The sequence below is a fragment of the Pecten maximus genome, chromosome 10, assembly GCF_902652985.1.
Source record: "Pecten maximus chromosome 10, xPecMax1.1, whole genome shotgun sequence".
NCBI classification, from domain to species: Eukaryota; Metazoa; Mollusca; class Bivalvia; order Pectinida; family Pectinidae; genus Pecten; species Pecten maximus.
The window spans coordinates 32,383,064-32,397,005 of record NC_047024.1 but is presented as its reverse complement, the minus strand read 5'-3'; the positions used below and the strand labels follow the sequence as shown (position 1 = coordinate 32,397,005).

The following is a 13,942-nucleotide window of genomic DNA, read 5'->3' as shown; positions in this document are numbered from 1 at the left end:
CTTATAATCCCGTTATTGTCAAGGAAATTCGTATTTAAGGAAGTTTCTGCTAGAATTGCTAACATAACAACGAAAAGTATCCGGATTAATGAATCTACTAGATTATCATATAAATTAAGGAGATATGAAATAACTTACACTCTGAAATATCAAAATTAGCTATAAAAAACATAACAGCATATATACACGTGTATATGGCATGCCTGATGGTTAATCCATCAAATAATTATGGATTAATAGTTTAACTACCAAAACCTTTTTTTGATTTAAATATCGCTTTAAACAGTTATTATCATATACTGTATGTAGTTTTTAAAAAGATCAATACGTGATAATCACGATTTGTTTCTGCCATAATCCAAAAACGAAGTCAGGTAATACAAATCTGACGTCACCACCCTTCGACGTGTATACTATATGTTTGATATGATGAAGAGACACAGACATGATAGGTAGTTAACATTAAGAGGACTATCTTGTGTCGGATAAGACAGGCTGTCGGAATACTCCCTAGTCGTATTAGACATATTTAACTGTAAACCGACACTTTATGTTCCGTATTTATGATTTACCATTAACACACGTAATAGTTATACAAGATGAACATTGTCATTGATTCTCTGGTAGATTAATGATTTGGCCCCTGGTGGTGTGTAGTATACCAGGAAACGAAAGGTATGTCAACATAATCTACCCGGTCCTCAGTGTTCCGCCCTCGGGTACCGTAAGTCACTCACACCTGGCAATGATTACAGGTAGTAATATACAATGTATATATATATTTTTTAAACCCCGTATGTAAATGTCATTTTATTGCAATTCTATCTTTTTATATAAATACGCTTAATATATTAGGCATTTGAAAAGAATTTCAAATCATTTGAAAAATTAACAGACTATTGTGGTATCTTAACGCTGTTCCCGGTTATACACAACTTTGCCATGAGGCACTTGTGACATCAGTGACATGGTCGAGTGGTCAGTTGGATACGATACTGATCTAGTAAGTGGTTTACTGTGACCGGAAGAGGATTGATGAGCATGGGATTTATCGGAAGAAGTTTCTTATAATCCTGTGACGTTCCGTGTTTATTTTTCAAACAAAGTGTACAGCTGTATATTGGAATATAAATAGTATGTAAATACTGCATTGTGTGACTCCATTGTCTGACTGCCACTTCCGGAACCAGAAGGTAATTATTGTATATCAATTTACTTATTTATATGATTACGTACGGGGTTGATATATTTTTCATTCCCTCATAATATAGTAATTTTAATGATCATACTACTCTCTCAAATATAATGTTGAAGAGACTACTAAAGTGTTCTCAATGTAGGTTTATATGGTGTATGATCGGATGATATCCGTTAAAACAATATCATTTCAACCACACATACTCTATATTAATGTTTTGGGTGTCGATCATTTATGGAACGACTATGTATACACCAATTGTGTATATTTTGTAGATCAAAATACTCTTTTCTCGTTGGATTTGTTAAAGTCTTTCATGCATTACAATATAAGCTCTGGATGAGTTACTATTTTTACATTAATTAACTACAAAATAAAGGAAGTCTATTAGTTAGACATTACAAAAGAATAATATGAATGTCATGATATGATTCAGCTTTAATTAACAATTGATTATTGCATGTTTGAAATATTCTGGAATGATTTTAATATCTATAAAAGTCCGAAATGACGTAGTTTCATGATTTTTGTATATGCTTATATATTTTTTCCATTCTCTATGCATCTACTTTATAGTCATTGAGTAACTGCAATATTATATCATTTCCCCCCAGAAACAATACTAAATGTCAGTGAGTACCATCAGTCATGAAGCAGGTTGTCCTTTGGTTCGTTTGTCTGATGGTCACCGCTATCATCGCCAAGGAAAGCTCGAATCACATGGTGATGAAACCAGCGAGGAGAATTTTAACTTCTAACAGAAGAAAGTTAACAGAGAAATTGTCAAAATCGGAACATAATCCATATGTTGATGTCAGCTGGGATAAAGACCTTTTTAAATTACACTTCCAAGGAACACAAGGAGCTAGGTTTAGAATAGGAAGATCTCCAAAGGCAACATTCGGAGAACCTTGGCCATTACCACAGAAGTACACTGTAAAACGAGACATTGTCTATAATATTGATAATGTAAATTTTAAGATTATAAAAACTCAGAATACATGTGATATATTAGAAAAGGCTATACAAAGATACGAGGATATTATATTCACATTTGCTATGGAGGAAATCCACGAAAATTTCGAAAACCTGCTACCGAAGACAGGGTCACACAGAACATCTGAAATGTACCTAAATGCAAAGGGAATCCGAACGCTAAAAATTGCTGTCAAGAATCCATGCAACAAATACCCCAATGAAAACTCAAAGGAAGGGTGTAAGTATACGCGGTGTAAATATCTGTGTTTACGTTTGAGACAAAAGTAGGATGTTTTTTCAGAAGAATTGAAGTCGTTTACTAAGAACGGTGTACTCAATAGTTGTATGGCAGTAGCACGTTATCGCTTCGTCTATATATCATATTACACGGACTCCATATTTATCCCTAGCAACGTATCAATCATGATACTCAGAAAACGTATTTTCCCTGTATATCTATTACTAGTAGGGTGACATCTAAAGGAGTGTCACAGAAAGAATGAAGTGTAGTGAGGGGCAATAACTCTGTTTGAGCACGAAAGACGGATAAAAATAAATAAATTCCCTTCCTTTAGCATTGATACCTTCACTTGCACTTAATTTACTCACTTTCACTTAATTTCCTCACTTGCACTTGATTAACTCGCACACCATTTAAAACCCTCAATTACGTTTAAAAATTAATACTGGAGCAAGGAAATTGAAGGTTTTGGGGTTACCAGTGTAATAATTTTCACAATTCTACAGTTTTCTGGAATATGACACTTTAATTGATCATGAGACATCAATTGGCATCTATCCAAGCATAAATTCAGGGCCTCTTGTGTGTTGTTCAATGAGGTGGTCACCTCCTATACCAATATATATATCCATTATTTTAGAATAAGTTTTCTGACTTGACTTCTTTACAGACGTTCTAGATGTCAATGAGTCTGGGATCAATCTTAGTGCCACGGAGGTTTGGGGTGCCGTTCGAGGCCTCGAGACAGTCAGCCAACTGGTGTATAAATATGGTGAAAAGGTAAACAGTTAATTCATTCTGAATTTGATAGATACGAAAGGAACATTTGTAAAATACTGTAATCAAATTTGCACACTAGCAAGAACATAAAATAAACTTTAAAACGAAATTGCCAATGTAGAACTATGTAAAATGTTTACAAATTTCGTTTGTAATTTACTGTAATAAACTAACTCTAAATACCTATTTGTATTAGTTTTACATAAGGCAGCTATCTATCGAGGACTTCCCCAGGTTCCGGTACAGAGGTTTGATGGTAGACACAGCGAGGCATTTCTGGACGAAAGAATTACTACAATCCATGTTGGTACGTGAACGAGGGACACGAATAATCAAAGTTGTCAGTTTATCAAATGATTCATACTGAATAAAATTAATAATGATTTATTTATATATGTTTATGTATGATACATTAGTACTTTAATAAGTTTTATGGAAGTGGATTTAATCTTTAGGGGGTTTGTTCTTTGTGAGTCATTCTGGACAATTAGTGTAACGTTTAAGATGTACTGATGTTGAGGTTAAATTCTTGTTCATTTTGACGTCAACTACAGTGGAACGATAGCTTGTTGTCATGCATATATATATATATCATAACATATTCGCAATTCCAACGTTTTTCAACATATCACGACATTTTACTTTTTCTCACTGTCTGGCCTGTAGGATGCCATGGCAATGAACAAAATGAACGCGTTACACTGGCACATAGTGGATGACCAATCATTTCCGTACCAGAGCGAGGCGTTTCCTGAACTGTCTGAAAAAGTAGGTTTTGTGTTTCTAATTTAACCAACAACTATCTATATTAAATAACAATATAAACATGCACATACGCCCTTATCGAGTCCCGGAATAGAGACAGTTGCTAGAGGCCACAGCATAGGTATTTGTCCTCTGCTGTAAGGACATTGGAGATTCCAAATAGATCTGCTGAAGCCATCATGATAGGTGCATCTTTTATGTTCCCACTTTCTAAGACTATCAAGTGGTTCTGGCTGACTGTAAAGACTATGGCCAATATGACATGTGGTAGTCAAACGTATTTAATTCTTTATAAATGTAAATACCACGCTGTAACACATTGCCGGTTACGTTTTTGGTTCTTTATGTTATACATGTATTACACTTTTACCTTGCTAATTAGTTCTACCTGTGTTGTTTTCGTGACGTATATCCCGGTCTATATGACCTCCATTGCTGATATAGATATTTTGTCTTAACGTTCCTAGCGTAATGACCTTTGCAGTTTTCCCCCGTGTAATGTAGTAATCAATACAAAATCTATATCAAATCTATGTTTGATAGCTCATATAAAACAAGGACTTGTTTGTCCTTAATGTCCTCCTAATATGTTTCTTAGTTTTTGTTGTATTTTGACAATGTACATTACAGGGTGCCTATCATCCGTCTATGGTCTACACACCGACAATTATTGCCGATATTGTAGAGTATGCTAGGATACGTGGGATTAGGGTGATCCCAGAATTCGACATACCAGGTACGAAAATAAACAAATATCTCTATCAATAATACACATCTCAAGATATTTAAACTATTTCCAGTTCACTTCCTATATTCTTATCGATAAACTGTATGTCATACAATGTATGTACCTAATTATGGATTGACACAAAAGCAGCTTGTTCATTATTCAGTACACTGATAATGGTGTAACACAGGAATACTTTATTGTTATGTAATTGTATGTTACTCCACCCACGTCTTTCGCATTTAATATCGTCGAAAGGATAACTACTGTTAATGAACTTACAACTGAGTTACTTAAGACATTGATGTACCATTACAAAATGTCGCAAAAAAGAAACAAGTTCAGTATTTAGTCAAGTCAATTATTGTTTGTCCGTGTACTAGTGAATAAAACATGTAGCTGAGTTCCTCGATGTTTGGTTACTGACAGTGCACTCGGAGAAAAACCCGGTATATGTATTACATCTATCTCTTTATCAATATCACTTCAGGTCACACATTTTCATGGGGGCTTGGAAAACCCGAACTGATGGCCCAGTGTTACTCTGACACAGGGCCCATACCTGGCCACTATATCAACCTCGATCCCAGCCAAAACAAGACGTACGTTTTCCTAGAAACATTATTTAAGGAAATCACTGGATTATTTCAAGATCCTGTCATACACACAGGCGGTGACGAGGTTCCCATGGACTGCTGGTAGGACAGTACTCAGTTATCACCATATTTGGTTTTTCTCGCTAAAGCTCATTTCTTTTCTAAATTTGAAAACTAACAAACGAGGGTAAGATAAACGTAATAAACAACCGTCAATTGTTGTGTAACCTTCTTTCAGTATGATAAAGCCTGCTCTAACAGATATAAACATGTCGCAATATTCGGATCTCCTCTTCATTAATGGTAAATCTTAACAGTATTTTCATTACACGTCATACATATCTTGTGCTGCTATTTCATGAAGCGACGTTGGAATAAATGATTGCTTAAGTATGTCTTAAAAGGACAAAACATTCGTACTCTTTGTCTTGTTTTAAAATATTAAGATTGGAACATAGGACCAGATTGCGTTCTTAATGTTCCTCCTATTTGACGTACTTCAATTTTGATGATTATATATGTGCGATATCGAGGTATAATTTTTATTAAATTTTGATATATTATGTAGATATTGTTGCTGGATATGACGTGAAAACACGTACCGTAATGAACATACTCAAGTACAAATGTTGTCAGTTTTATGTGTGTCCATTTAGACAAAAAAACATACTTGATGCTGAAAATATTATATTATGCATCTTTAAAAACCATTTCATTTCCTCGGTGTTTTGAATCAATAAAAACAGACATATCCATCGTTTAAATATGTTGTCATTGTCTGTTTCGGGTCCTAATTATATCTATATAACGATGCTTTATTATCAAGGCGATCCAACCCCGGAATTCAACAGCTTGTTCGAAAGTTAGATAACAGCTGGAAGACACAGGAGCTAGGAAAACCTTTGACGGCTAAGGCCTGGAACTACTTCGTCAACCGGTAAATATTAAATATTTCTATTTATTTTCGTTACCGACATGGGGAAAAAACATCAAATTATTTGTCAATGTCCTTTAGTCATATATCCGGTAAGCAAACTAAAGAACATTTGTAAGATTGAATTATATATATTTATATATATATATACAGTATATGTATTAGGCTGTTTTGAAAATGAACGAAAGGAAAGATAATGTTTTCTTCCATTGTACACAATGCTATATTCCGTTTTACCTGTTGAAGATTTCTCTGTCACGCCTAGGACATGACAGATAGTACGTGCTGACATCAGGACAATCACGTCACGTCAACATTTTGTAACATTTCCACAATTTGCTTTAATAAGAGCAACTGAGCCTAGTGAAATGAAATAATATTATGGGGAAAATGATTTTCTCCTACCTTGAGGAACTGGCAGAGACGAAATCGAGAACCATCGCTAGAGCCTTTGGTTAGACAACCAAAAAATCATCCCTTGAGTTGAAAGCTGAACGAAGATTTTATTTTTTGTCTTTTTCTAATTGTCTTTTCCCCCCCATTGAATCCCTTGATTTTAATGACAAATGCCTGTATCATTCTGATTTGGCTAATTTGTGTTTTTTATATTTATGATAACACGAACTCATTACGTATATGTTTAAATCTTCAAATTGACAGAGTAGCCAGAATGGTTAAGAAAATAGGAGAGGAAAGAGGCACCAACAAGCGAGTGATGATGTGGAATGAAGTATTCAGAAACGGTTTAAAGGTAATGTTTACAACCAAAAGTATATAGATTATAATTTCATTTTATGCTTTCAGTATTTTATACTAATGAACTAAGCAAATGGATTATTCTAATTTTTGAATACTTTGATTTGTTGTACTATTAGGGATGTGTACTACTTAACCTTAATTAAGGATTAGTGTCCTACCCAAGAGCAAAACCACGACAACACATCATAGACCACCATGAGCTGTTTTGGCTGTGTCCTTCGGGGAGACAGTTTACCCTAATAGCTCTGAATAATTTACGACTGATACAAAAAAAGTATATCGTATGTTGGTTAGTGAGGTAGCCACTAGTTACTACTACAGTTAGACACTGCCTCCTAAAATGACCTTGGCTGTTCACAGGAAATTACACTCAGCTGTGTAAATAATGATGTTTTATACGGCCTGATTATTTGAATTTTACAAAACAAAAAACAAAACAAAACAAAAACAAACAAATACGAAACAAAAAAAAGCAAAAAAAAAACAACGTTTATGTGATTGATTTATGTTTAATGATACTAAATCAATGGAAATAAATCTCAATTATGACAATGTTTATTATGGTACTATATGGTATTATAGTATATTCACCAACAGGTGGAATTCGATAAAATTAGCACTAACATGTTGTGATTTTCGTAGATTCCGAGTGACTCAATAATACAGGTGTGGTTTGGGAATTCAAAAGAAGTGGAGAAGGTGATTGAGAGCGGATACAACGTCATCTACTCGGAGTGCTGGTATCTGGACAAAGTTCAAGAAACACTTAACTGGCCCGATCACTACCTCTGTGACCCCAATACTCGCAAACCAGGTAAGAACAGTTACACTACTGTGATTAATATTTCCTTGTGCGATATGACACCAGACATGTCCAATTCTCATTTAATATCTAATGGTTGTGTTGCTACTACAATGGTTCTAATATTCGGAATAGTGACTTAATGCAGATTAGATCTAGATTTGTAGGGCGAGTATCCTTAATGAACGAGAAGACGTTTGTCCTTCCAAAACACATTGTCTTATCTTTCTTCTTTGTAAAAATCCTGAGGCAAATCTATGTTCCGTTTATATGTAAATCTCGTTTTATCGCTTTTGAGCCAGAATGACGGTTTCGTTACTATAGCTGGCCGATATTCTCTTTCCTGTCACGTGGCGCGATTGTACCTCAAAATAACATCTAACAAAAACTAAGTTACAAATGATCGATGTTAATTTTACGACAAACATGATTTCATAGACTTACAATATCGGAATGCTGATTCACTATTTCTTCTCCTTTATTTAATAAGGAAGTGCAGGGGTTTCAAACCTCCAATATACGTGAATATAAAGAGATTGTATAGATTGATATTCTGTCAAATATATAACATATGACCAATTCGCTGTTCTTGTTAAGATTATGTTGTTTTTTATATATATATCTTACCCAAAGAGTTTACGCCTTTCTGGTGAAATTCAATTTCAACGAAATAAATGTTCAAATATCTCCTCATGACTTTATGTTTCATATTGTACACCTAGGATATACATCAATTTTCAGAACGTTTAATTCTTGTCGATTACCGAACTACATACCTCATGATACTTACCAGATTCTGGAAGCTTAAAGAGGGTAAAACGGGTGCCGGTGCTAGAGTCAAAACTCGTTGTATTAAACTCTGATAACTCGAAGAGTCTGCTTAGCTCGAAATATATATTTAGTTCTGACGGTAATATAAAACATGCTATATTACATCCAATACTCGAGATATCTCGAAGCTATTTCATCGCTCATTGACTTCGAGGTAACGAGGTTGGACTGTATATACATATTTACATCTTACGTATCAAAATGTTGACATGATAAAATCTAATAATGTAGTACAGTATATTTGAACAGGAAATACTTTTTTTTTTATAAAACATCGTTGATGCTTTAATGATTGTTTGAGCAATTATCTCTGTTATCTACGCCTGGAATCAATTACTTCATTTTTCCTTTCCAATAAGGATTTGAAAAGAGAGAGGCCATGATACTTGGAGGTGAGGCATGTCTGTGGACCGAGAACATCGCCAGTGAATCTGCAATGTTTTACGCCTGGTGAATATAATCTCCGTATGCTCTTAATTAAATGAATCAATGCAATCAGTTGATCAGCGAAATTAATAAACTTTATTTGTCTAGTTTCTCATAATAGTTTTATTATCATTGCATAAAGAGTTTAAAAATAAAACATATGGCTTTGATACGCTTAAAAGGACGGCCATACAAATGTATATTGCAGTCACTCGTACTTGTTTAAGCATCTAAAAGAAATTGATTAAACAAATTATTAAATTCCTCATTGTCATATCTGTAATATGTGGGTGTGATCAAATTGGTTGTTATCAAACTGTCACGGAAATTTGTAGATGATGACACATCCAAATTAACTCGATATTATCAATTGTAGGCCACGAGCGTCTGTCGTTGCTGAGCGGCTTTGGAGCCATAGGGATGTCAGGGACATAAACGAAGCGGCAACACGTCTTCAGGAACAAAGGTGCCGGATGAAAAGGTATGCATATATATATTGTACAGTACATCATAATTAACTTACCTCCTAAGTAGCGATATGTTCTGATAGAAATGATATCTCTGGATTTCCGTTGATATTGAGTTTGAGTAAGTTTAGTGAAAGTTATTTATTGATTTCTTTTTCATATTTCAAATACAGTATAATTGTAATGAAATACGTAACATGTATTGATTCCTGGAATTTATTTTTAGGTCGTCTGACCCTAAGGGTCAGGATGACCTATAGCCATTGTGTTCCGCCCGTCGTCGTGCGCCATGTGTAAGACTTTTTATGTCAAAACGCTACTCCTCCTTAACCCTTGGGCGGATTAATTCCAAATTTGGTTTGAAGCATTATTAGGGGAGGGCAATCCTACTTTACATAAATGAGCCTGGTGTGGCCCATTGGGACAGAAGGGGTGGGGTCCAAAAGGGGAACTTTGCTAAAATTTTGCTTTAAACCTCAACTCCTCCTTAACCCTTGGGTGGATTACATCCAAATTTGTTGTAAAACATCATTGGGGAGGGCAATAATAATTTATAATATATATATGAGGCTGGTCTCGCCCAACGGGCCCGAGTGGCGGGCCCCAAAAGGGGAAATTGGTGAATAGTTGCTTTAAAATCATACCCCTCCTTAACCCTTAAGTGGATTACATCCTAATTTGATTTGAAACATCATTGGGAGAGGGCAATTATATTTTATATAAATGAGGCTAATGTGGCCCATGGGGCCCGAGTGGTAGGGCCCAAAAAGGGGAACTTTGCTGTAATTTTGCTTTTAAAACCCTACTCCTCCTTCATCTTTCAATATATTACAACCAAATTTGGTGTGAAACATCATAAGGTGATGGCAATCATAATTGATATAAGAGAGGCTGGTGTTACTCCTTTGGGACAGAGGGGAGAAGCCCCAAAAGGGAACTTAGCCAAATTTTTGCTTTAAAATGCTACTCCTTCTTAATTCCTTAATTGATTACAACCATATTTAGCATGAAACATCAATAGGGAAGGGTAGTCCTAGTTGATATGGATAATAACCAAATTTGATCCGAAACATAATTTGCTGCTTACACATAATTTATGGTAATGATGCTTGGTTGAGGGGTGTGTCAGATGGCTGTTAAGGCCCGATGGGGCTCTTGTTTAGACAAGTTATATTTTGTGAACTCTTAAAGATAATCTTCAAGTAAGAAAAGTACAAATTTTTGATAATATCGTATTGTGCCTGTGACAGCCGGGAACCAAACACTTGAATAGCGATATGGATTTATTTAATTTGATATGTTTTACTCTCATATATATCTTGACGACAAGATTTTGTGTAAGCTGTTTGTATTGTTTTGAATTTGAATATCACTTACGATCCATAATGCCCCTGTTTATGTTCACTAGGCGTGGTTTACAAGTGGGTATGATCAACGGTCCAGACTACTGTCCTCCTTATACAGAGACAATGAAACCCAAGGTCAAGGTCGTCGACAAGGTTATAAATAAATCTGACGAAAATACACAGATAAAGATGTTAATGGACCAAATAAAAGAGGTTATACCAATATCGGTCATGGTAGGTAAAAGTTATACCAATATCGGTCATGGTAGGTAAAGGTTATACCAATATCGGTCATGGTAGGTAAAGTTATACCAATATCGGTCATGGTAGGTAAAAGTTATACCAATATCGGTCATGGTAGGTAAAGGTTATACCAATATCGGTCATGGTAGGTAAAGGTTATACCAATATCGGTCATGGTAGGTAAAAGTTATACCAATATCGGTCATGGTAGGTAAAAGTTATACCAATATCGGTCATGGTAGTTAAAAGCTATACCAATATCGGTCATGGTAGGTAAAAGTTATACCAATATCGGTCATGGTAGGTAAAAGTTATACCAATATCGGTCATGGTAGGTAAAAGTTATACCAATATCGGTCATGGTAGGTAAAAGTTATACCAATATCGGTCATGGTAGGTAAAAGTACTTCTGTATGTGTTTGTATTCAAAAATGACATTTAATTATGATCGTGGCGATTTCATTTCCTATGATTAGTTATTATGTTGGCTTAATTAGTCTTGACGGTCATCACGTAGTGATTTGCTGAGGAAACTCTGGCTTTTTAAGAGGTCAATGTTGAAACAAGTAGGTTTACCTCCAGGTGTATCATAAATACGCGTACGGTGTATGATGAAAGCCATGGTTGATCAAGTGTATGATGGAGCCCTTGTTTTACCAGATTTTAATGATTTATATGGTTGACCCTTGTGTTACCAGGTTTCTAGTGTCGAGGAGCTATTTCTTTCGCCGTGTCAGCTGATTTATTAACATTAATATTATTTTACAATTATAACAAAATTAAGTTTACATAAGTAAACATATGTATCATAATTACACATAATTGATGATTCAAAAAATCATTGATCTATATAGCCATTCAGGTCAGAAGCAACTGTTTTACATGCATATTTGTCCTATCATCTTTCAAAATGGCTGTTATGTAGTCAATTTCAGTATCAAACGCGGTTCATTGGATAAATCTATATTTTGGCTGTCTATACAATATACAATTATGATCCTAGTCATATTGAAGACATTACTGTAACTATAAGTGTGTGAAGTGACTTGAGATGTTCGATTATGTATGTTTGTAGGAAAACAGAAAACGCAAAGTTCGTCTCAAGTCCCAACAGGTAAGGTATACTGACGTTTACTAGTTATCCAAGCTGCCTCAAATCCATATGTAATACAATAAGCTCTTAGTAACCTTGGCGTCGTATGTAGTATTTTAGGCTTGTATTTAGCAATTTAGTTTGAAATGGTACAATAATTCTGTTGTAATAAAATCCAGTCATTGACCTATTTCAACGAATTCGTGAACATTTCAATGGTAACGCTGTCCATAGATCTACATACACTGATACAGGTATTAATATGCCAACTTTCATTCATTTACCTGTACTCGGACGAATCACCCTATTTTCGTCAATACACTTTTAGCTATTTTTACAGATATTCAGAGAAACTTGTTTTTTTCTGTCGTATTCTACCACAGGTTTATAATTAAATTTCCCAATACCACGTATACCTATTATACAATGTAAAAGTATTGTAATAGTATTACGTGGCAAATAAATCCCATTTTGAACCTACATTCATGTCAACTGCTAAGAACATTTAAGAATTCTTTTTGTCGCTTAATTCATATCAGTGTAAAAATGTTATTATTGGCAAATTCAGGTATTTATCTTTTGGGTTAAACACACTAATTGATATTTGATTTTCGATATTTTGTTAACATACAAGCGTAAAATTAGTATTAAATATCATGTTTGTTCTTTACCTACATGCGCTAATTGATTTTTAATATTACGTGTAATGTTTACATACGCGTACTAATTGGTAATAATATCACGTATATTGTTTATATTCACGAACTAATAAGTAATAGTATTATGTGTATTGTTTACATACACGCACTAATTAGTAATAGTATTATGTGTATTGTTACATACGCGTACTAATTGGTAATACCGTATATCGGTTTTTTTAGCGATTGTCTAATTTTCGCTATTTTCGCGACCAAACTCGGTCGCGAATTATAAGATATCGCTAAAATTGGTAACATTTTACAGTAAGAGTTAGCTCCCTTGTAGGGGTGTTGTCATTTACACATGCCGTATACAGGTGTGCTTAATTGGCCGTGACTCGACTGAACTGGTTTTTGTTTTTTTTTAAATGTACTCACGGTTGACCATATGTTTTGTCCTTTGTATAGAACTATTTGAAATCATAACGAGAGTGGCATTGCCAAGTGAAACATGGCCATGCTACGATTTGTAACCGTTACACGGAAGGACAAAGAAAATCCGGTCAGGGGCAGACCTGAGTTTGCTGAAGCAAACAAACGTGTAGATAAATTATCATTACTGTACTTCTTCGTTTTTGTTGTATATGAAACATATGTACGCTTAAATTTGAACTACACATTTTGAAAACGCTAAAAATGAAAAACGCTAAAAATAAAACGTGTCATTTTGTACAGAAAACGCGAAATTTGGCATACGCTTAAAAAACCGATATACGGTATTATTATGTGTATTGTTTACATACACGAATTAATTGGTAATAATTTTTATGTGTACTGTTAACAAACACGTACTAATTGGTAATAATATTATGTGTGTTGTTAACATACACGTACTGATTGATATTTAATATGATGTGTATTGTTTCTGTTACAGGAGACAGTGTTCACTGTAATGTTGTTCCTGCCTTTCTTGATGTTTACGCTATTGTACTGCTTTTTAAAGATACGACGATCAAAGATCCTGGGCAGGATCAAGCATTTTATAAAACGTTGAAATCTAGGTTGACATTTTTGTATCATGTTATTTTATGTGTTATTAAATTATCACTTTACATTTA

The 13,942-nt window shown here is 34.5% G+C and overlaps 1 protein-coding gene across 1 annotated transcript; it reads left to right on the top strand.

Annotated features, from left to right (window-relative positions):
• Positions 1-860: 860 nt before the first annotated feature.
• On the top strand, positions 861-13,942 carry LOC117336409 (beta-hexosaminidase subunit alpha-like). The gene is made up of 15 exons (XM_033896918.1): positions 861-1,193; positions 1,813-2,414; positions 3,088-3,197; positions 3,394-3,504; positions 3,864-3,965; positions 4,593-4,698; positions 5,180-5,387; positions 6,112-6,222; positions 6,880-6,970; positions 7,621-7,792; positions 8,971-9,061; positions 9,414-9,518; positions 10,913-11,084; positions 12,169-12,207; positions 13,759-13,942. The coding sequence occupies exons 2-15, from the start codon at positions 1,847-1,849 to the stop codon at positions 13,876-13,878; spliced, it is 2,106 nt and encodes a 701-aa protein (XP_033752809.1). The 5' UTR covers positions 861-1,193; positions 1,813-1,846; the 3' UTR covers positions 13,879-13,942.

Bases quoted from the DNA above. Each gene is read 5' to 3' on its own strand.
- LOC117336409 (XM_033896918.1), top strand. From the start codon at position 1,847: ATGAAGCAGGTTGTCCTTTGGTTCGTTTGTCTGATGGTCACCGCTATC. The intron at 3,198-3,393 runs GTAAACAGTTAA...TATTTGTATTAG, and splicing joins TGTATAAATATGGTGAAAAG to TTTTACATAAGGCAGCTATC. The intron at 6,223-6,879 runs GTAAATATTAAA...TCAAATTGACAG, and splicing joins TGGAACTACTTCGTCAACCG to AGTAGCCAGAATGGTTAAGA.